The sequence below is a fragment of the Ovis canadensis genome, chromosome 2, assembly GCF_042477335.2.
Source record: "Ovis canadensis isolate MfBH-ARS-UI-01 breed Bighorn chromosome 2, ARS-UI_OviCan_v2, whole genome shotgun sequence".
In the NCBI taxonomy this organism is placed as follows: domain Eukaryota; kingdom Metazoa; phylum Chordata; class Mammalia; order Artiodactyla; family Bovidae; genus Ovis; species Ovis canadensis.
The window spans coordinates 222,441,537-222,465,244 of NC_091246.1; the positions used below are offsets into that span (position 1 = coordinate 222,441,537).

General features: G+C 35.9%; 1 protein-coding gene across 1 annotated transcript in view; it reads right to left on the reverse strand.

Annotated features, from left to right (window-relative positions):
* The window catches only part of ABCA12 (ATP binding cassette subfamily A member 12), a 205,250-nt gene that overhangs the window by 96,470 nt on the left and 85,072 nt on the right, over positions 1 to 23,708 (reverse strand). Inside the window, exons 5-10 of the mRNA XM_069578281.1 lie at positions 22,421 to 22,518; positions 19,521 to 19,706; positions 14,979 to 15,157; positions 9,208 to 9,320; positions 3,944 to 4,019; positions 609 to 727 (exon numbers count right to left, since the gene is read on the reverse strand). Coding sequence (XP_069434382.1) covers positions 609 to 727; positions 3,944 to 4,019; positions 9,208 to 9,320; positions 14,979 to 15,157; positions 19,521 to 19,706; positions 22,421 to 22,518 — 771 coding nt within the window. The remainder of the gene's footprint in view (positions 1 to 608; positions 728 to 3,943; positions 4,020 to 9,207; positions 9,321 to 14,978; positions 15,158 to 19,520; positions 19,707 to 22,420; positions 22,519 to 23,708) is intronic.

Below are 23,708 nucleotides of genomic sequence, written 5' to 3' on the forward strand. Positions count from 1 at the left end.
CTGGTTTGATTCCTGGGTCAGGAAGATAAGCTGGAGAAAGGATAGGCTACCCACCCCAGTATTCTTGGGCTTTCCTGATGGCTCAGCTGGTAAAGAATCTGTCTGCAATGCAGGAGACCCCGATTTGATTCCTGGGTTGGGAAGATACACTGGAGAAAGGAAAAGCTACCCACCCCATTATTCTTGGGTTTTCCCTGGTGGTTCAGCGGGTAAAGAATCTGCCCACAATGAGGGAGACCTGGGTTCAATCCCTGGGTTAGGAAGGTCCCCTGGAGAAGGGAAAGGCTACCCAGAATTCCATGGACTATCCATGGGGTTGCAAAGAGTCAGACATGACTGAGTGACTTTCACTTACTTACTCTCACATTATTATATGCTTATTATACATTAAATTTTGTCCAGGTGGCCAGGTGGTACTAGCAGCTGCAACAGGAGTAGTAATATAATAATATGATTAGATATTACTTCGTATATCAAACCACTGAAACGGATATGGAAATGAAGGTTTTAAAAGTTTCTTCTGCTTTAAAGCAAACATAAGACTTTATTTTAGAACAAAATTAGAAACCATGAGTAGCATTTTGACTCTTAAGGAAGAAGAGCATTACCTTTTGATCCCCTGGCTAAATTGCCAGTGACATTTCTCACACATGCCAAGTAAGGAATATAAGGACTATCTGCTGATATATTTAAGAGGGCATCTTCAAACTTTTCCAGTATTAGGAGCCTATAGAATTAGAAAAGAAGACGCAAATTAAGTCATATAGCAATAAAGTAAAGCTATTTTGTTTCGATTCTGTGAGTCCCTAGTTGTCTGGCGTTTGGTTGACTTGAGCATTGAAACCCTGGCAAGTAGGATATCTTCCCCCATCCAGCCCAACTGCACAATGACAGCACTGCTCTGGATTCCCTGAGTATTTACCTTTTCCATGGGCATTACCTTTATATTTAATTACTTTAATATCCAATCTAAGTGATCTTAAGATCATTTCTAGGCACGTTTACTTGAAAGAAAAATCACTGGGCTAACGTTGCCAGATAAAAGACAGGGATCCCAGTTAAAACTGAATTTCAGCAAAATAACAAATAATTTTTCAGTGTAAGTACATCCCACAAGTCTTGCATGTTTCTTTCCTTTCCTTTTTCCTCTAAATCTGGCAACCCTCTCTCTGGACTTCAGCTTCCTCTTTTGTCAAATGAGAGATAGGGGGCTGGGTGATCTGCTAGGTCCCCTCCACTTATAACATTCTCTAAATAATTTAAATTCATGTAGTTGTGATTAAAAAGAAATGGTAGAATCCAACTGGGTAATGTCAGTTCCTTTCTTCTCTTTAAGCAACCAACTCAGAGCTCCCCAATTAACCACTTTGTATATTCCTTTCAAGTCGACTGCATGTGAGGACATAGTCTGATATTTTTGAGGCAAAGCTATGTGAGTAAATGTGTGCATGTTACACATGCTCAGTCACTTCATCTGTGAGGCTGCAACTCTGTTTTTTAATTTCTTCCCTTACTGTCTATTATTGAATTTGATGTACAGCAGAGACAGAATAAATGTCAATGGTTGATTTGGGTATCATCTATTTTGAATCAAACTGCACAGCACACAAATTAACTAGTTATATTAGATGTTAACTTAGATTTTATTCAAATACTAATGGAAGAGACTCATCCTGGCATAGCCAGTAAACATGTAGGATGATGTTTGCACTAACATTAAAGTCTCAGGGTATTTGGATGTGGGTTAACGACACTGGATCCTTGAGGAACTTAAACAAGAAAATCTACAGCAAGAAAAGTCTCTAACAATTACCGGTCAGGGCACAGCTTATTGGTCAGATGGCTGACTTTCATTTAAATATAGTCCATAGCTCCCATGTTTAGAAAAATTGCACCCATTCCTGAGCTTTCTTGCTTTTGTTCAGGCACTTCTTTGACCAGAGACTCTCCTCTTATTATTGCCTCTCTTTCTTTTGTGTTTGTCTTCTTCTTTGTCATAATTATTATAGCATTGAGCCATTTCCATCTTAGTGCCATGTTCAATAGCAACATATTTTTCTAACTTTTCAAATGAAATAGCACAAGAACTTCTCATGACAAGTTTTCAAGCTTTAAATAAAAGAATATTGAGCTAAAAGTGACCTTGAAATATCATATCAGCCATTATCTTAGTTCCATGAAGAACATTTGATTACCAAGATTTTTGAGAATATATTTAATATATACCAAAAATTAAGATATATATATATGCCAACTGTTTTGGCATAAACATCTCAAGTATTTCTTTAAACCATTTAATTTACATATTTTATATAAAATGTTACCTACATCCTAAGAATGCTTACAAAAAAAGATGAAATTACAGATATATCCGTGCATGTTGTTCATGTACACACACAACAAAAAAGAAGTAACTTTAGTGCAAAAATAAGGAGGAAGGAGAAGAGCTATGAGGGAAAAAATATTTTTGAGCAGCTTTCCAAAGAAAATTCTGGACTACAAACACTTTTATCTCATGCCAAGTATTTCCATTCTGTGATTATTTTAAAGTGGGAATGGAAAGGGAGCCCAAAGGTAAGAAATCCCTTAATTTCACCAATCTCAACAAGAGCTAACTTAAAAGTAATGAATTCTTCCTAATAAACTGTCAGCTAGCTGTCAGCTACCAACTACATTTGTTGTATAATTTTCACATCTGAATAGCTAGCACTATCAATGCTATGGATGCCCCCAAGGCTCTGATAAAGATACCTGGCTTCAGCAATAAGTATCCAATTGTCTCAAGTCAGAGGTTTTTGTTTTTGTTTTTTTAATATTTTGCTGGCTATATAGGGGATGTGTTTAAAAGACTTGATTATTTGGAATATGGAATCCTGTCTGGGGGAAAATTGCCCAGGGTTGCAAGACTGCTCTAAGGAGGAACATCTGGTTCAGGCACCTTAGAGGAGAGATATAGGGGCAGAAAGAGGAGGTGGTTGTTGATGGAAGAATTTTTCCTAGAATTACCCAGAGTTGGGAAACTTCTCACTGATTAATAGAAAGTTTATAAACAATTGCATAGATTCTATTTTAGAAAAAGAAATGAATAGTTAAAAATAACTCCTACTATTTGTTTCCATTTTCATTAGCTCACAAAAACATATCTTTTGGAACTAAAGTCAAATAATTTCAATAGGATAATTTATCAGGCCAAAACAACTTTTACATAACAGGTCACCTAGTCTCTAAATTTGCCTTGAACTATGTGAATTTACTTCAGTGAGCTTCTACAGGCAACTGCTTGAATTTTCTACCATAACTGTTAGTTACTTCAGAGAACTGCTTATATTAATGATCCTTAGAAGCCAACATTACTGCTGTTATTTCCACTGCCTATTCACTGTCTCAGAAATAGGTAAATATATAAACATTTACATGAACCACAAACTGTCCAAAATTAAATAACTTATAAACAGTCTTGGCTACTTGAATGCTACTGAAGCAAACAAAGTTTGCATTACATTGGGGCTTTGATTTTTAATGTCAATTTTTAAGAAACTGAGATCAACAGTAATGTAAAAAGCTGGAGACTTTTACACCTTTCATATGAAGATGAAAGACTTTGAAAAGAGTTGGAAATTGGGCCTCCAGCTAGATTTTCCTCATAGACATAAGGTGACCTATCCAGACAGAACATGTGGGATCTAGTTATGCAATCTTAGAACTGAAAACCGATCTTCATGTCACGTTATCTAAAAGTATCACTGAATAATACCAAAAACCAAGTTTCAACTTTACTGCACTTCAACTTTAACTTTTTCTTTCGTCAGTCAATAGTTGATTTTTTCTATTCCATGGTCTTACACACTGATGAAAGAATGATGTTTATGAATCATGCTGCTTGCTTATTCAGTCAAGTTACTTACCAATTTAGAAACAAACCAAAACACCAACAAAGACTTACTGTGCAGCCAGGCTGCTTGGGGATAGTGACTGTCTATCTTCCTCACCCCACAAATGTGTTGTATTATCAGAGCCACCTAAAGAGATAACATTTAGCATTTCATTAAAGGATTTATTCTTCTAAGTAAAAATCATCCCAGGTCAAATTAATGGGAAGAAAAGCAGGCAGTCTGCAGAATTTTTCTCCAAACGACTTTACAGAGATGTCTAAGCTCAGTTGGAAACAGTTAAAATATGTATTTATCAATTGCCACCCAACTGAAATAATCCCAATGGTTAGGCACATGCATTTCTAACAAATTATTTCTCTGGGCATCAAACCATTACATTATTTTATCCTATATGCATAGATGACTCAAATATCATAATGCAGATTGACTACCTTGGTGACTTGTTAATCAAATGAAACCAATTTCAATCTCATGAGTCACTGGATTTTTTCATTTGTTTGCCTTCAGTTGTCTAGAATGTAGCCTTAGGAAACATCTGCCATCACTAATCTATATTTTTATCTTTCAAAACCAGCCAGTGATTTCAATTGAATGCAGCTGTGAATGCAAATTAACTAATGTTTATAGAACCATTCTGAGTGGTCTCAAATAATGTGAGGTTTGGAGTGTGGAAGGCAATCACTAAGTTGTGTCTAATGGAAACCATATATGAAGATCTAACTCAACACAGAGAATTGCCCCTAGAAGTTAAATGGGTCCCTGAGTCAGCTTGCTGCATAGCATTCTATCATTATAGGGTAAGTGCAGCTGACTAATAGTCCGTATATAACACAGGGAGTGCAGTCTGGCACTCTGTGGTGACCTAGAGGGGCTGGATGGGGGGAGGGGAGGGAGGCTCCAGAGGGAGAGTATATATGTATAATTATGACTGATTTATGTTGCTGTATGGCAGAAACCAACACAAAAAGCAATTGTCTTCCAATTAAAAAATTTTCTAAAAATACACTTTCCTGAATTAAAAAAATATATATAAGCCCAACAACATTCATATGCAAAATTTAAAAATGGCTATTGTGTAAATAAAAACATCAGAAATCCAATGCTTTCACATTCAGCTCCTTTAAGGAAATGGTATTACTTATTTCACTGTTCTTGTAGACACTCTTAATTCCTCATAAATAATCCAGAAGTTCCAGTGCTGTCATTTTTTCAACACTGGCCTTATCATTTTCAATAGGGTACTTTATCGATAGCTTTAATACTTCTCCCATTGTCTCTAGTTAGTGTGTTCTAAAGTCTTCTAAAAAGGTTGTAGCACAAAACTAGGTAGCCATCTGTACTTTTCTCATGCTGATCATTTTGTTTATTTAAATAAGCATGCATGTAAAAGACTCACAGAATTAAAAACCTCCTTGTCTTCCTCGGTATCAGTCATGTCTGAGTAATGTCTGTACCATCCCTAGTAACTTGGCAGAATGGCATTTTCAGTTTTCCTCTCTGGCAGGAGTCCCTCTCTTCTCTGCTCAAGACAGCTAAGTATTATTGCTCTAAAGACAGCAATGTATCAATGAGTGAAAGGACCAAGAAGAAGATACTCAGAATAAATAAACCTAATTAATAATGGTAATAACCATTATTTATTGGCATCCATATATAGAATTGGAGAAGGAAATAGCAACTCACTTGCCTAGGAAATCCCATGGACAGAGTCTGAGCCTGGTGGGTTACAGTCCATGGGGTCGCAAAGAGTCAGACACAACTTAGCAACTGAGCACATAAATAGAATAATCCAGGATAGGACTCTGTGAAGATTTATGCTTCTGCCGTGTAAAAGTATATAAAACCATTTTTCCAAGATCAAATTTTGCTCACTTTGAACTCCTATGAGTTCATCAGCATTTGTATACTATATGACTGAGTCCATTAGCATTTGTATACTATATGGTTATGGAATGTCTTTTCTTCATCAGATTATTAAAATGAATAGCTAATAGAAATTAACTTTGTATATATCAATTATAGGCTTGACCTTGATGTTAAGTATGGACTTTGCCCTCTGGGCACTTGTCCTTCTGGACTTTAAAGTATCTGAGAAGTACCATATTGAATGGGTTTTAATGAAGTGGAAATTGTTACAGCCCTTTAAAAAGCAAGGTTTAATTTTTATCTGTAGAATTAGTCATATATAAAAATGATGCCCAAAGACAGAGAAAGAAATCTAGTGCACAGATACTTCTTTTCACCAGTAAACATGGCTTTTTGTTTAAAGATGTAATTTCATGTAATTTACCACTTGGCAAAAGAATAAACTTCAATGAGCCAAAAAAGGTAGTCTTCACCCTCAAAACTCAGTTTTATAAATGGAAATACTAAACAGTGAAGCAGGGATCCTTACTGGGTCAGAGCTGAGAATTAGATTCCTTAAAACAGGAAGTTAAGATTCCTTAAAACATCTTCTCAAATGTTTATTGGCATCTCCGTATTGTCATGGTTGCTGAGGAGGCTTCCGAAAAAACCTTGAAGTGTGTTCATAATCAAGGCTGAATCAAAAGTAGACATGGGGTGTGGAAGTTTGAATTAGAAGTAGATACGGAGTGCAGAGAAGAATGGAGCAATGGCTACTGAAAAATGGATCATGTGGGAAGGGAGCTGGCACAATGAATCGCACTCTATGACTGGCTGAAAGTGGAGCCATTCTGAGGCTGAGTGGTGGCAAGTACTTGTGTGAAGTATCCTAGAAGCAAGTGTGTACATGTCTCAGATGGTAAATATGAGTAAGGCCATTTAACAGAGCTTGGGGACCTGGCTTTGGGCATAGACAGATTCAGGCTCTCAATCTCAGTTTAGTCACTTGCTGGATGTATAGCATAGGCAAAGTGCCCAGCCTTCCTTTGCCTTAGTTGTTTTGTCTGCAAAATGGGATAATAAATACCTCTTATAGAGTTGTTTTGGTGATAGAAAGGACTTAAGATAATAAAATATTTATCATCGACACACACAAAAAGAACACTACCTTTTTATTTTTTCTACTTTCTTCGTTTGAAAGAAGAGAATGAGACATTTAAAGCTATCTGAGTCCTGTCAATCATTAGAGAGGACCCAAGCAAGCAACTCTGATCTGAGTGACCATTTCACTCCAGTTTGTTTACTGTAAAGCCAAGGGAGGACATGTGTTCACAAATACCACTAAATGCTATAAAGAGTAAGCATGGGTGGCTCGGGCAACATGGCAGGTATTTGTATTTCAAAACAAGTTTGGGTTTCCTGAAGGATTCCCAAAAATACTTGGAATAATTTTTCAAAGGTCATGAAATTTCTGCTCAAGCATGAATGCATGCAGGGGGTTGGGGTTAGTGACATAGGAACTGACCTTAATACTACGGCATTGGTATATTTAGACTGATGAAGTCACATGTGTAGGAAATTTTTAAAAACAAACATAAGCACATCTAATTCTAAAAATAAAAACATATATCCTTAATGTATTAATATTTCCTTGTCATTCTGATTATCCAATGGCATGGTTTAACACATGTCAAAATTATGAAATCATAGAAATCATAGAAATGCAACATGGCCATTGTTAAGTATTGAAAATTGAGCTATATTGTTCATCAGGAAAAGTGTTTTGCCGCCTCAGTTAATAAAAGGTTCTTTGGCTTCTAAGGCACTAAAGAACTTACATCCTTTGTAACAAAAATTTCAACTTTATCCCTCTGTACAATTATAAGGTGTGAGTCTGAAGATGAAAAGGAAAAGAATGGTAAGAAGAAATCTGAAGTTCTCAAGTCTTTAAAATGCAAACAGAAAAATGTACAGAGGAAATAATTAGTGTTTGTTATTGCACTGTCTGGTTTTTCTGGGCTGGACCTTTTCTTAAAAGCACAAGGCTTTTTTTTTTAACCCTAATGCTCATGAAGACCACTGAATTTAACAACAATCAATCCTGCAAGCTAGTCATTAATTCTGTGACTGAAAAGGCTATGGTTTTTCCAGTGGTCATGTATGGATGTGAGAGTTGGACTGTGAAGAAGGCTGAGTGCCGAAGAATTGATGCTTTTGAACTGTGGTGTTGGAGAAGACTCTTGAGAGTCCCTTGGACTGCAAGGAGATCCAACCAGTCCATTCTGAAGGAGATCAACCCTGGGATTTCTTTGGAAGGAATGATGCTAAAGCTGAAACTCCAGTACTTTGGCCACCTCATGCGAAGAATTGACTCATTGGAAAAGATTCTGATGCTGGGAGGGATTGGGGGCAGGAGAAGAAGGGGACGACAGAGGATGAGATGGCTGGATGGCATCACCGACTCGATGGACGTGAGTCTGAGTGAACTCCAGGAGTTGGTGATGGACAGGGAGGCCTGGCGTGCTGCGATTCATGGGGTTGCAAAGAGTCGGACACGACTGAGTGACTGAACTGAACTGAACTGAAGAAATTGGTATCCAAGAGTATGTTAGATCCTCCTTCAAGAAGTCTTTAAATCCTTTAAAACCAGCATTTTATATGAAAATAGTTTAAGATCTTGTAAATAAACAATCAGCTTGTGACCTGATTACTTATCTATAATTCAAAAGTCAAGTCTACATACTTAAAAGCTGGCAAGCTCAGTTGAGAAAGCCTATTCCTAAACTCATTCAGAAGCAGTAAATACTAACCAAACATTTCACTTGTGAAGTAGGGATTTATTCCTTATAGTCCTACATGTTTGTCTGTATATGACTGTGTTTGTGTGTGTGTCTGTGCACTTCTCTATATGCAAAGATGATCTTTTCTGATTCACTAGCAAGATGCTATCGTTTGTCTTACTGGGTGGGACAGTAGGTCTATACTGATCTATTCACGCTCTGATATCCATCATGAATTTTCAAGATGGCTGGCTGAAGGGTGAGTTTTATCCAAAGACTCATTCTGATTAAAAAGTCAAATTTTGGGAAAAAGGGCAAAAGTACTGCAATTCAGTGTAGGCATTTGTTCAAAAAGTTGTGGTAGAAATCTACTTGTTGAGGCTTAGTCCCTTTCTCTGATATTTATTTTTTCGTACCAAGCATAAACATAGCTATATAATATAGCTAAGAGAGACCATTTTCATAAAAATAAAAATCCTAGAGAGTCACAGCCTCTTTTCCAACCATTTCTCCTTGTCTCCACACTTTGGTTAGCTAAAGATCCAGATTTAATGGTAACATATGTTCCCACCTAAGAATAATGTCATGCATAAATGGTTGCTTCAGTTGCATTTTGTTTTTTATTCCTAATGGAACTGAATACAGAATTGCAATGCAGAATTGAATACAGAAAGATAGAAATATAATACCTTCAGATGGGGAGTCCAGGGTATACAGCAGATGTTTAACAGATTTATGGAGAGTTCTGAAACCTTCGTTAGTTGTGACACGTGGATAAACCTTCTGCACAACCAGCAGCACACTAACAAGTCGAAAAACAATTAAACCAGATTGCATTTCAACATTTGCAGACAGAAACAAAAGGTTATTCAAGAAGAAAATAGCTACAGTATTGAAAATTATTCTTATAACATAAAAGACAGGATGCTGCTTTGTCATTTAATTGCTTGTTTGTCTGTTCATGCACAAAATCCCAACAAAGTATTCTTGAACCATACAGGATTCTAAAGCCTAAAAGGTCTTAAAGTAAGGAGTGAAGTTCACATCAGTTTTTTTTTGTTGTTGTTGTTAAAATCTAAAAATAAGTGATTAGAAACAGCAGTTTCTAATAAAAGGATACCTCTTTTTTTGTTTTCAAAGGAAAAAAATTAAATATTGGAAATTATTTTCATTAAAAATTAAGCCCAGATAAAGGATCCACTTTCAAGAATAATTATTAATTATTTGATAAATATTTATCTTTTGCTAAACAAATGTTAATTTTTTTTTAAAATGGGAGCTTGCCCTAATTAGAGATTGCATTCTATCCTCTAAGTAGCCCACAGGCACTGCTCCAAGGGGTAGCTCAAAATAAATATCCAAACTAATTGGCATTGTCTTCCCAGGATTTTTATGTTACTAATAAGATGGGCAGTCTACACTGGGAATGAAAAATCAGCAAATTTACTTGTTCATGCTTGAGTTCATTCAGTATTTCCAAAAAATCAATTACCAACTTAAGAAATGCCTCTTTTTTATCTCCTATTGTCATTGGTACATTTAAAAAATGTTAGCATTGTACAAATATGTTTGAATTTCACAAATACTGTGAGGCAATATATATAAATATATATATATATATATGAGTGGTCACTTAGAACAAAAGGCTTTGTTAAGGATTTGCTACTGTAAAGTTAAATGTAGTACATATTAGCTAATAGCTCTTCCATATGTATCTTAGTCAACTGAAAGGTCACATCAGCAACAGCATGTGCATATACTTTCTACAATATTTTTGGAATTTTTAATATTTAAATTAAGATCATTTTAATTTTAGCTCCTAACCATGAATGACTATTATATTCAGAGCGTTAACTTTTGAATGTTCTCTAATTTCTAGTAGGTATGTGTATGGATATATAAACATATATCTATTTATTTGTGGGCTTCCCTGGTGACTCAGTGGTAAAGAATCTGCTTGCAGTGCAGGAGCTGCAGAAAGACAAGGGTTCAATCCCTGGGTCAGGAAGATTCCCTGGAGGGGGACATGGCAACCCACTCCAGTATTCTTGCCTGGGGAATCCCATGGACAGAGGAGCCTGGCAGGCTACAGTCAACTGGATCTCAAAGGGTCAGAGATGACTGCAGCAACTTAGCATGCATATTTATAGAATTATAATTTTATTTGCTTCTCTAATAATTCCATAAAGTCAATTCATTTGTCTTGTTATGGAACACTGAAGTTCAAAAGTTAAATAACTTACACAAGGTTATCCAAATTAATAAAGCTGATTGTGTCTAATTTCAAAGTTTCTGCTCTTTCTCCTCTACATCTTGGCTCTGGTGCTTTGCCCCAGCATGGCAGAGAAGAGGAGGACAGACCATCTCTGCACTGAGCTACAGCCATTGTTAGCTTGTCATTCCAGCTGTGTGTTTGGCCATGATGGGATGACTGAATTTTTCTCGCCTGTGCTTTGTATACCTAACAGCTGATATGTCAGGCATTTTTATATTTGCCCCAAGAATCTCCTGGTTCTCAGACTTTTGAATTGTTTCTGAATCCTGGTGAGTATGGAGACCAGGTAAACGTTCTGAGGTTGGAGATTTCTGCCAGCCTTCGCCCAGCTTGGTCTCTGCTTGACTCAGCTGATCTTTCGTCTCAAAGTAACACCTTCAAAGACTGAACATTTGGCAATCTCATTGTCAGCATTATTGTTATTAATATAACTAATAAAAATGTCAGTAGACGTAATTCATCTTTTTCTATCAAAACGCGACAAAAAAACGACACCTGACCCCCATCCTCTATGAGATCCTTTAAACTATTGATGAAGATAATTTTACTTCACTTCATTGGTTTTGTTTTTCTGTCCTGTTCATCATATACAAATAGAAGTTATCCAAAACAAGTCTCCTTGTAAAGTAATCTAAAAAGGGGTTTTTGTGATTCATATCTAAGTATACCACTTCCTCCTCATAAATAGTGACTATCACCTATGTTTTTTCATATGCTTTTTTTGATTTTTGAGATTGCTCATTTTTGCTAACCTCTGTCGTAATCTTGACATTTTGCAATCTGGTTTTGGTGACTGAACTATATAACAAGTTACAGCTTTACAAAACTGCTGGAGGAAATGACAGCAATGAGTTTTTATACAGTTTATTTGTTCATATTACTTGATCAACAAAGAGTAAGATAAACCAATGACTTGGTGACAAAATACAGTCACTTGTGAAGAATTAACAGCTTTTAGTGACACTTTAATAATAATATAAAGAAGATTTGACTTTAAAAAATGGTTGACATAAAAGGTCTTTTAACATAAATATAATGCAAGACATTTAAAGAAACAGATGAAATTAATTTTAATAATATATTTTATTTGACCCAATATATCTAAATATTATCATTTCAACATCTAATCAATATAAAATATATTAGTATTTTATCTTTTATTGCATTATCTTCAGATTTCAAAGTATATTTTACACTAATGAAGCTTCTCAACTCAGATGCTAAGTTTTCATTGAAAATATTTAATCTGTATTAGAATTTCATTGCAATTACCAGTGAAAAGTAGATTCACATACCCATGTTGTTTCAAATATATTAAAAGTTTTTCTAATAAATTTAAATGAATTCAGAATAAAGTTTAAAATTCGATTCCTTGATGATAGTAGCACACCAAATGCTCAAAATCATGTGACACCCTGTGCACCTTAAATTTACAAAATGCAACATGTAAAACCCACAAATAGCTAGAGGCTTTCATGTTAGAAAGAACTATATAAATTGGCAATACAATTTTAAATTAATTAATTAGCTAAATAATAAATAAGTAAAAATCAACTGCTTTAAAGAAAGTTATCCAGGTTAGAAAAAGTCATACGTCATCTGCTTTATAATAATCTGAAGCTATTTCTTTTAAAAGCTGTTTTCATTATTATGTAGACTGGTTTACAACATTCTAATCATTACCTGAGAACATATCTATGGTATAATGCAATAATTTTATTTTAAATTTTAAGGGAATTAAAATAGCCACAGTGCAATGTCCTTATGTAATTTGCTCTATCAAAATGATGTCTAATGTATTTTTAATTAATTTACTTTTGACCAAAGGGTATTTTTTTGGATCTTCCACCTTTCAGTGAGCATTATTTTGTGGGAGTTTGGTTTTTATTTGTTGTTTAATAACCAAATTTCATTAAGGTATAATTCACATACAACATGATGAGCATATTTAAGGTTATTATTCAATAAGCTTTGACAATATGTACAATTATGTAACCACCATGCTAAATAAGATATAAAATACCTTATTTTAAGGTGATATAAAGTATCACCTTAAAAAAGTTTTGTCATGCCTCCAACAGTTGCCCCAATATCCACTGTTCTGATTTCTAACACTGTATATTAATTTTGTTAATAATACAATATCTACACATCTAGTATGTATTCCTTTTTTTTTTTTTGGTCTGGATTCTTTTGCCAGCATAATATTCATAAGATTTATCTATGCTGTTGTGTGATAAAGTAATCTGTTTATTATTCTTAACTGAGTAGAATTCCAATTTTTCATCCATTCTGTTTAGGGATATTTGTTTTTCTCTCAATTTCTAGCTATTGTGAATAAATCTGCTGTAAGCATTAGCATACAAATCTTCATGTGGGCATATGTTTTCATTTTCTTGGGTAAATAACCAGGGGTAGAATGCTACATCACGTGGTTCTATTTTTAGCTTCCTTAGAACCTGTCACACTGTTTTCTGACATGGTTATATCACTTTACACTCTAACTTGCAATGTATGAATTCTCTTTGCTTTACATTCTTGCCAGCAACTGGGGTCACTCATCTTTGAAAACTGAACCCATTTTAGTGAGTGTTGCTGCTAAGTCACTTCAATTGTGTCCAACTCTGTGCGACCCCATAGATGGCAGCCCACTAGGCTCCACCGTCCCTGGGATTCTCCAGGCAAGAACACTGGAGTGGGTTGCCATTTCCTTCTCCAATTTAGTGAGTGTTAGTGATAACTTATTGTGGTCTCAAGAGTATCTTGACTCCTTTCATTGCTACATTGTACAACTCAAACAATCCCGTTTCTCCTTTAATCGATTTACCTGTTTGTTTTCTAAAATAGAATATACAAAGGAGGAAGAGAACCAAGTGTCAAAATTCTGAGTGAATGAAAATATCCCGAAGAGCCAAAATGAGGACCAAATCAAATTTACTAATATCTTACTTCTTTTATAGTTTAGTTACAACATGTTATTTATTGTGGAAAGAGCACAGGTCTTGGATTCAGATTCCTTGAGTTTAGGTTCTAGCTTTACCACTTACTTACTTAGTTGTAGAACCTTGAGGAAGTCTTTTGACCTTCCTGAAAAAGTCATTTGACCCCCATGAAGGTGTGTTTTCTTTTTAATAAATGCAGATATCTGTGGTCTCAATCTCAAAGCACTGTTATGAGAATCAAATGAAATTAATGTACCAACATGAGGGTTTATTACAAGGTCTTTGAACAGATATAAACACTTAGATTCTCCAGAGAAGATGAGAAAACTCTTTTCTGGTGCTTCAGACATTAACAATGGAATCCACTGTGCTCTTAGTGACATATTAGAGAGGCATCTGGTTTCTGGAGTATAAAACCCCAGGTTCAAACTCTCTTAGCTGCAAGATCATCAATTATTTAATTTTTACAACCCTCTATTATCTCATTTATGAAATAAATGATAGTTCTGTTGTTAAGTTTCAATGTGAAATATATGAAGGGTCCAGTAAAGTGTTTGGCGTGTAACAGGCACCAATAATTACTGATTGTTAATGCAGTTGTTTTGTTTAATGCACATTTCCAAATTAGCTAGGCATCACAGCCAAAACCTAAGTATGTGTTCATCAAATTCTAAATGCTAGCATGCTCAGATCTCATTTTTGAGGAAAACAGACTTTAAAGGGATTTCTTCTGCAAGTTTTTCAAATCTTCGTGTCATATATGTCAAATAAAGTCAACCCAATATGCAAGGTTATTTTTTTTACCGTGTAGTACCAAAAATCCAATGAAATATTTTCATCTTGAGCATGTAAAATACTAGATGCACAGAGCCTTTGTTGTCCCTGAATGAGACTGTGCCATTCCAATCAACCGTTGGTCCTGCTCTACCATCTTTTCAGAGTTCTGGGATATCAACTGACATTACTGATGTTATGATTAGTGTTCATTTCCCTATATACATGTCAATAACCCTGATGACCACAGTGTATCTTTCTCCTATGCTTATCTAATACCCTCACATTCACTGCCAAAATCTGCAGTGAGTGCTGAAAGGTTATTTGCTATGACAGAGGAGCCTGGTGGGCTTCCGTCTATGGGGTTGCACAGAGTCGGACATGACTGACGCAAATTAGCAGCAGCAGTGATCTTCAAGGTAACATTAGAAGAAAAAAAAAAGATTTCGTTATGAACAGTAATTCTTACCTGTTTGCATTTCGAAGCACATCAAATAGATTGCTCAGTGTGCTGTCATTCTGGAACACATTTGGAAAACTAGAGAGAAGCTCCCACACAGCTGTCTGCTCTTGTACTTGTGAGAAAAAGGATAGCACCTTAACCATTTCTTGAAACATTGTCTTCTGGTTGTTTGGATCACTTGATAGCTTAAAAAAATAAAACCACAGACAGGGTGAGACGAGACTTCAATATCTGTAACCACAGAGCTGACTGTCTTTGAAAACACTGAAAGTCTAGAGTTTCAGTTAAATAATTCAGATTTTCATTTAGTTTGAAGTAATCCTTTACTTCAGAGAAGGCGATGGCACACCACTCCAGTACTCTTGCCTGGAAAATCCCATGGACGAAGGAGCCTGGTAGGCTGCAGTCCATGGGGTCATGAAGAGTCGGACACAACTGAGTGACTTCCCTTTCACTTTCCACTTTCACGCATTGGAGAAGCAAATGGCAACCCACTCCAGTGTTCTTGCCTGGAGAATCCCAGGGACGGGGGTGCCTGGTGGGCTGCCGTCTATGGGGTCACACAGAGTCGGACATGACTGAAGTGACTTAGCAATCCTTTACTTGGAAAAACTGTAACCATTTCAAATGTTTTTACATATAATTGAATTTTTTCCTATAATTTTAGATGTTGGCATATTTAATGTTTGGTTAACAAAACCATTTAAACAAAATACTTGAAATTGGGTTTGGGGAAATTAAAATTAATTTCTTAAAATAAAATTAGCTTCTGAGTAATAAGTTTGTTTTTCTCTAGAATCTAGTTTAGGACATATAGAAAAATACTCTCTATATCCATTAGTAGTGCCTGCTCAATCTCTTAGTTGTGTCTGACTATTTTTGACCCCATGGACTGTAGCCCACCAGGCTCCTCTGTCCATAGGATTCTCCAGACAAGAGTACTGGAGTGGGCTGCCATTTCCTCATGCAGATCCATTAGTAGACCTTATATTATTTGCATAGAAAACCTTTAAAATTTAGGTGTTTTATGTATAAATGTGTGAATATATATATACAAATATATGAAAATGTTTACTATTACAATTACACATACTTAACAAAATATTTCCAAAGTTCTGTTGCAATACAAGGAACTTTAGTTATAATAATGATTTATAATGAATATCCTGTAGTCACATCTTGTACTCTAAGCAAACAAATAAAAGAAAGTCATGATCTTTACTCTTGCTCTGGATCCCAGGTCCCAGATAATACCTTTAGAAGTATTTTCTTCATTATATTCCCACCCCAAACAATTTTCTTAATAAGTTCATTCATACTAGTAGTCAGGCTTTAGTTGGATCTTAATTCAAGGTCTTTCATGCTGAAAATGTGATTTTGAATAAGGTATTCTCAGCCATACATTCTATATGGCTTCTGAGTTTGTTGAGATAGAATTCTAAGTGCTCTATGTTGAATTGGCATTATCATAACAGTGTTTCTAATCCAGTTCATTTGGAAAACTCAGGTTAATGAAGAGTAATTTAAGCACTCTGTACTTCAGTTCAGTTCAGTTCATTTCAGTTGCTCAGTCGTGTCTGACTCTTTCCAACCCAATGGACTGCAGTTCGCCAGTCTTCCCTCTGTATCACCAAACTCCCAGAGCTTGCTCAAACTCATGTCTATCAAGTCAGTGATGCCATCCAACTACCTCATCCTCTGTTGTCCCTTTCTCCTCCTGCATTAGTGAGTCAGTTCTTCACATCAGGTGGCCAAAGTATTGGAGTTTCAGCTTCAGCATCAGTCATTACAACAAACAGTCAGGAATGATTTCCTTTAGGATGGATTGGTTTGATCTCCTTGCAGTCCAAAGGAATTTCAAGAGTCTTCTTCAACACCACGGTTCAAAAGCATCAATTCCTCGGTGCTCAGCTTCCTTTCTGGTCCAACTCTCACATCTATATGTGACTACTTGAAAAAACATAGCTTTGACTAGATGGACCTTTGTTGGCAAAGTTATATCTCTGCTTTTTAATATGCTGTCTAGGTTGGTCATAACTTTACTTTCAATGAGCAAGCATCTTTTAATTTCATGGCTGCAGTCAACATCTGCAGTGATTTTGGCACCCCAAAAAATAAAGTTTGTCACTGTTTCCATTGTTTCCCCATCTATTTGCCATGAAATGATGGGACCAGATGCCATGATCTTCATCTTGAATGTTGAGCTTTAAGCCAGCTTTTTCAGTCTGTTCCTTCACTTTCATCAACAGGCTCTTTAGTTCCTCTTCGCTTTTTGCCATAAGGGTGGTATCATCTGCATATCTGAGGTTATTGATATTTCTCCTGGCAATTTTGATTCCAGCTTGTGCATCATCCAGCCCAGCATTTTCCATGATGTACTCTGCATATAAGTTAAATAAGCAAGTTCACGATATACAGCCTTGACACGCTTCTTTCCGAATTTGGAACCAGTCCATTGTTCCATGTCTGGTTCTAACTGTTGCTTCTTGACCTGCATACAGATATCTCAGGAGGTAGGTAAGGTGGTCTGGTATTCCCATCTCCTGAAGAATTTTCCACAGTTTGCTGTGATTCACATAGTCAAAGGCTTTGGTGTAGTCAATAAAGCAGAAGCAGATATTTTTCTGGAACTCTCTTGCTTTTTTGATGTTCCAACGGATGGAGGCAATTTGATCTCTGGTTCTTCTGCCTTTTCTAAATCCAGCTTGAACATCTGGAAGTTCTCGGTTCACGTACTGCTGAAGCCTTGCCAGGAGATGAGATGAGTATAATTGTGAGGTAATTTGAGTATTCTTTTACATTGCCTTTCTTGAGGATTGGAATGAAAACTGACCTTTTCCACCCTGTGGCCACTGCTGAGTTTTCCAAATTTGCTGGCACATTGAGTGCAACACTTTCACAGCATCATTGTTCAGGATTTGAAATAGCTCAACTTGAATTCCATCACCTCCACTAGCTTTGTTCGTAGTGATGCTTTCTAAGGCCCACTTGACTTCACGTTCCAGCATGTCTAGCTCTAGGTGAGTGATTACACATTGTGGTTATCTGGGTCATGGAGATCTTTTTTGTATAGTTCTTCTGTGTTTTCTTGCCACCTCTTCTTAATAAGTTCTGCTTCTGTTAGGTCCATAGCATTTCTGTCCTATATTGTGCCCATCTTTGCATGAAATTTTCCCTTGGTAACTCTAATTTTCTTGAAGAGACCTCTAGTCTTTCCTACTCTATTGCTTTCCTCTATTTCTTTGCATTATTCACTTTTTATCTCTCCTTTGGAACTCTGCATTCAGATGAGTATATCTTTCCTTTTCTCCTTTGCCTTTAGCTTCTCTTCTCAGCTGTTTTTAAGGCCTCCTCAGACAACCATTTTGCCTTCTGCATTTCTTTCTCTTGGAGATGGTCTTGATCACCGCCTCCTGGAATGTCACAAACCTCCATCCATACAATAAAATTCATAGGATCAAAGGGGAAAATGCTAGATGTGAACATGTTTAATTTATTCTCATTTATAAAATTTTGAGGGAACTCAAAAATTTTGATTTTGTGAACTCTCATTGTATGTGGAATTTTATTAAAAAAAGATGATAAAAAATATTTTCTTATTTTCACATCATAATTAAGCATATAAAAAAGGTCATTAGCACTTCATATTATAAAGTTCTTGTTTCTAGTATATAATATTTTGGAAAGAGGGTTACTCTTTCATAAAAATCAAAGTTTTAAATTAGGTTTTATCTCAGAAGAAACATTTACCCATTATTCTAGCTTCTGTGAATTACCAGGCTCTGAGAGTTTAATTATTAAACTTACATTACATCTTGAGTAATCTCACTTAAAGATCTCAGAAAAAAACAGTCAATCTTCATTCACCATAAACCAAAGTCAAATTTCATCTACAAAGATGAGATTCCATCTCTATATTAACCATAAAGCAACTGCGGTGTTGGAGAAGACTCTTGAGAGTCCCTTGGACTGCAAGGAGATCCAACCAGTCCATTCTGAAGGAGATCAGCCCTCAGATTTCTTTGGAAGGAATGATGCTAAAGCTGAAACTCCAGTACTTTGGCCACCTCATGCGAAGAGTTGACTCATTGGAAAAGACTCTGATGTTGGGAGGGATTGGGAGCAGGAGAAGAAGGGGACGACAGAGGATGAGATGGCTGGCTGGCATCACTGACTCGATGGACATGAGTCTGAGTGAACTCCGGGAGTTGGTGATGGACAGAGAGGCCTGGCGTGCTGCGATTCATGGGGTTGCAAAGGGTCAGACACGACTGAGTGACTGAACTGAACTGAACTGAACTGAATATTTTTGGTTTAATGGATCATTTCAATCCAGCACATTTAAATGGAAAGTAGTCATTGCTTAGAATTTGACATCATATGTGAACCTCTGTGTGATGAATTCATGCCAAATGTGAGCCAGTATTTCAGTCAGCATTTTCTAGTCCATGAGACCTATGGACTTGCTCTTTGAATCACTTTGAGTTGCTTTGTAAATTTTCTGCTATTGTTATGAGACCCTGATCATATTAAAATGTTTACACTCACCTGAGAGAATTGGTTTGTTAGTTCTTGGAGAGAAGACTCTAAAAGGGTCTTGTTGGACAGGCAAAATATATTAAGAACATTTTTCCCTAGAGTGGTCCAAGAGAAGGCATAATCAGCAATATAACCTGGATAGTTCTCACACAGTTCTCTTCGTATATCTCCTGAAGTTGAATTTTGCTGTAAAAGCTAAAAATGTATGTGAGAAAAGCGGTATAACAATGTTAGTAAATACAGATATCAAATATACTAGTCTTCAAGGAAACAAACCTGTCTACATAATAGCCATTTTAAGTTCCTGCATTATAGCAACTATGAAATTAAAACTAAAATACATTGGGTTTACCCATGAAAATCCCTGAGAGAATATGTGAATGTAGTGATTATTGTCATCTTTAGGATTTAAAATATTTACATATGATTTTTTTTAACTGAACTCATTTCTTGTATCTGATGAGACATCCTAATATACTAGATCTTCTCTGACAAAAATCTTCAGGCTTAAAAATCTTAGCTTTTCCTGGCTATTTAGCATCAGAGATTTAGGGGTCCTAACAGTTTGTGACACCTCATGGGAAACTGGCCAGGATTTCTGGAAGACTTCCAAAGAGGATGAGCTTCAGAGTCTAGTCTCAAGATCAACAGTGTTTATTTAGAAGAAGTAGAAAAACATGGATTATGTTTCATTGGAAAAGCAATGATTTCATTTATGAGTTTTGCATTAAAGAAAAAAAGAACATATATGAAGATACATCAGTTCAGTTCAGTGTAATTACCAAAGGCAATAATCAGAAAGCATTTTTATAATGGAGGGCCTCCATATATTTCACAGTACAGACTAGTCACAAATGTAGCACTATTTTCAGCTATAATATTGATTACATTCACCATTATTAAGTTGTTTAGATATTTATAGAGCCAATTACAGTGAGTTGCAATATTTAATGCACCCTTCCTAATAATCAATTCTTACAACCTGTCAGGTGAAGGCTAACTACCTTCATCCTTCCCCTTTTATATCACAAAATCTACACTATGCCTTCCAGTGATTCAACTTCTAAATATAATGAAATAAGACAGGATCCATTTATTCTAGGATATACTCTAAGTGCCAGGTCTTCTAGTCATTCATCTATATCTCTTTCCAAACGTTACGTATAAATTCACTCCAAAATGATTTCTCTACTTATTCTTGCAAGGGTTGCAGAAAGCAGTAAACAGAAAGAAAGAGGAATCAGAGAGATTGCTGACACAGACATCAATATGTCATTCTAATTTTTATATCCTTTCTCTGCTCCAACTACTCTGAAAATATGTATCTATACATAGAAAATTCATTTTTTACTTATCTCCACTGGATATATGACTCTGTGCTGCCTCACAAAATTCTTAAGTTTTATTCCATCTGAGAAAGAGAACCTGGGAATTTCAATACAATACAGTGATTTTTTTTGAGAATAGCATTGCTGTTTTAGCTATTAAAGAATTTAGCTGATATAATACAAGACTGCTTCTAGTATTAGAATATAGAAGGATTGGATTGGAATAAAATCATAAATAAAATAAAATTATTAGAATATGGAAGAAATGGAATGGAATAAAGTAACTTTTCCTAGTTTACACCCTGATGTGACTTGTGGAGGCTTTATACTGGAATTAAGTGGGCACATGGTGGGGTTTCCTCAGTTACACAGGGTGATTTAGGTACCTCAACTATTATATAAACCAGGATTTAAAAATCTAGACTGAACTGACTGTGAAGGTCTTATATATCAACCAGCACTGGCAGAATTGCCTTGATAGGTATGGTGCCTTTTCCATACATTTTGAATTGTTCTTTGGTTTACTGACATAAACAAGCTTATTAAGATGCCTCAGTTATACATAATGTCAACTCAAGGGGAACTAATAGACACATATTAAGTAGCAGTGGTTAAGGTCATAGGAATATGAATAACATGAATAAAGATCAGAGTTACGTCTCCATGTTTCAGATGGAAGAAATATCTACATCTAGATAAGATGTAGATGTATTATTAAAATTCTTTTGTGTGTGTGTGTGTGAGAGAGAGAGACAGAGAGAGACAGAGGCAGAGAGAGAAACAGTCCCTCGGTGGCAAAATGTTGAAAGTGATCTCCTCTGAATTTCTGAAGAGCATGCAAAGCAGGACTCAAATGCCCATGGGCCCAGCCAAGTAACTTAAATGTATGAATCGGGTTGGATAAAAGACCATAAGGAAAAGTGGGGATTTCAGTTAACAGAAGGGTACCTCTTCCGCCTAAAGGCATTCAAATTCAATTTCTTACAATCCTTGTATATGTGCACACATGCACACGTAGCTCATAGGTTGCCAGTGTACACCTCTTAGAAATGATGTTTATCATTTGGCAATCTGGAATCTTAGAGAAGACGGTGAGTAAACCAGACAGAAATCCATAGGTAAGCTCTTTAAGCCATGCTAAGGAAAGAGATTTTTATTACTTTTGGGAGAGATTTTTTTATAGCTCCAATTTTTCCAAAAGCATTATTAGTATGGATGAGGCAGCAAGTCTGATGGCTGCTATAGCTTCATTTGCTTTCATACAGCATTTTTTCTTCCCTGCTTCAGAAAATTAAAAGATCACATATAATGCCACCCTATTTTTTTTTTTTTTTACCAAATGAAAATCTTAAGTTCAATTAAGGGACTTAACAGGGAAGTAAATAAATATCCAAGACTTTAAGGAATTTAGAATGTCTCTAAATTAAGCTTTTTATCAAACAGCTCCTAAGAAAAGAATCTCTCTGAGATATTACTCCAAATGGGAGTGCTCTTCCTATTTGGAAGAGTCCTCTATTAACCTAAGAGGTGCTTGTTTACCTGCTTTTTGTTATGAGCTCAATATAAACTGATTGAAATTACCTTTTCCAAACTAAGAATCCGGGCAAGCACTTGACTACCATTGAAAGTATCTGTTTCAGTACTTTCCAAATCAGCACTTGGACTAGGAAACATTGTGGCTGTTGTAAAAAGAAAGAAAAGATGAGCAAAATAAACACACAAACTTACACACACATACACACACACACATACACATAAGAATCCATAAATATCCCTTATGCTTTCATATACTCCACAACAAGAAATGTGTTCAAATATGCACCTTTTCCATGAAACTTTCCTACTGGCAAAATGCTGAATTCCATCAGTTTTTCCTTTCACATAAAACTGTGATGGTTTTGGTCTGCTCTTGGGTTCTTTCCAATCATTCTGGATGTCATTTGCTTTCATTCCAGTTTATATCATTAAACTTTATCACCAATATTATTGCCTAATAAACGGAATCATTTTAGTGCAAGCCAAGAGGATCTGAGGTGGCTCCACTAACCCCACAATCCATCACACCCAACATCTGCTTGAAGAATCTGCCAATGAGCAATACACATCTGGTGATAATGGTTTTTTTTTTAATTATTCAATTGGGAGGCTAAAATCTGCTTAACATCATAAATTCCCTCCTCCCCAAAGTGGTTTCTGAATGATATTTCAGATCAAATAAATGGGAGGAAGCAATTAGTCCAGACTACAGTATACTCTAATTAAGTAATTCCCAAAGTGGTCTCATCCAATACCATTTATAATGTGGCACACTGTTCTGGGTTAGGAGCATTAGCTGGAAAATTATGTTCAGATCTATAGCATTCGTTAGCCAGTGTATTGACTTATAAATTTTGGATAGAAATACTTTATTATCCTCACAACAAAGAATCTTAATATTCAAAGATAGAGTGACCAACATCAGCGGGGTGTAGACTGTGTTAAAATGTTCACTGGGCTGAAGAATTTACATTCCTCTAGACCAAAGCAATACATTTGTGAGATGACTGGCCAGAAATGTAATACATGGCTATTGCACAGAGCAAAGCTAACTGGGCCACGACAGTATGATCTTATTCTTCTGTTCTTTACCCTACTCCATCAGACACCCGGAGATCATTCACCACAGCATGTTAACTCCTCAAAACCATTCACAAACATATTCCTACTACAATAACAAAATATTTTTTTTTCATGTGGCTCATCAACTTACACTGGAATGTTAGTGTCATAGAATCTTAAATATCACATGGCATTTTTAAAGGTTCTTTTTTTTCCCACCAGAGCACCAATCATATTCTGACATAGAGGAATCTCTGTTTTGTTCACTAAT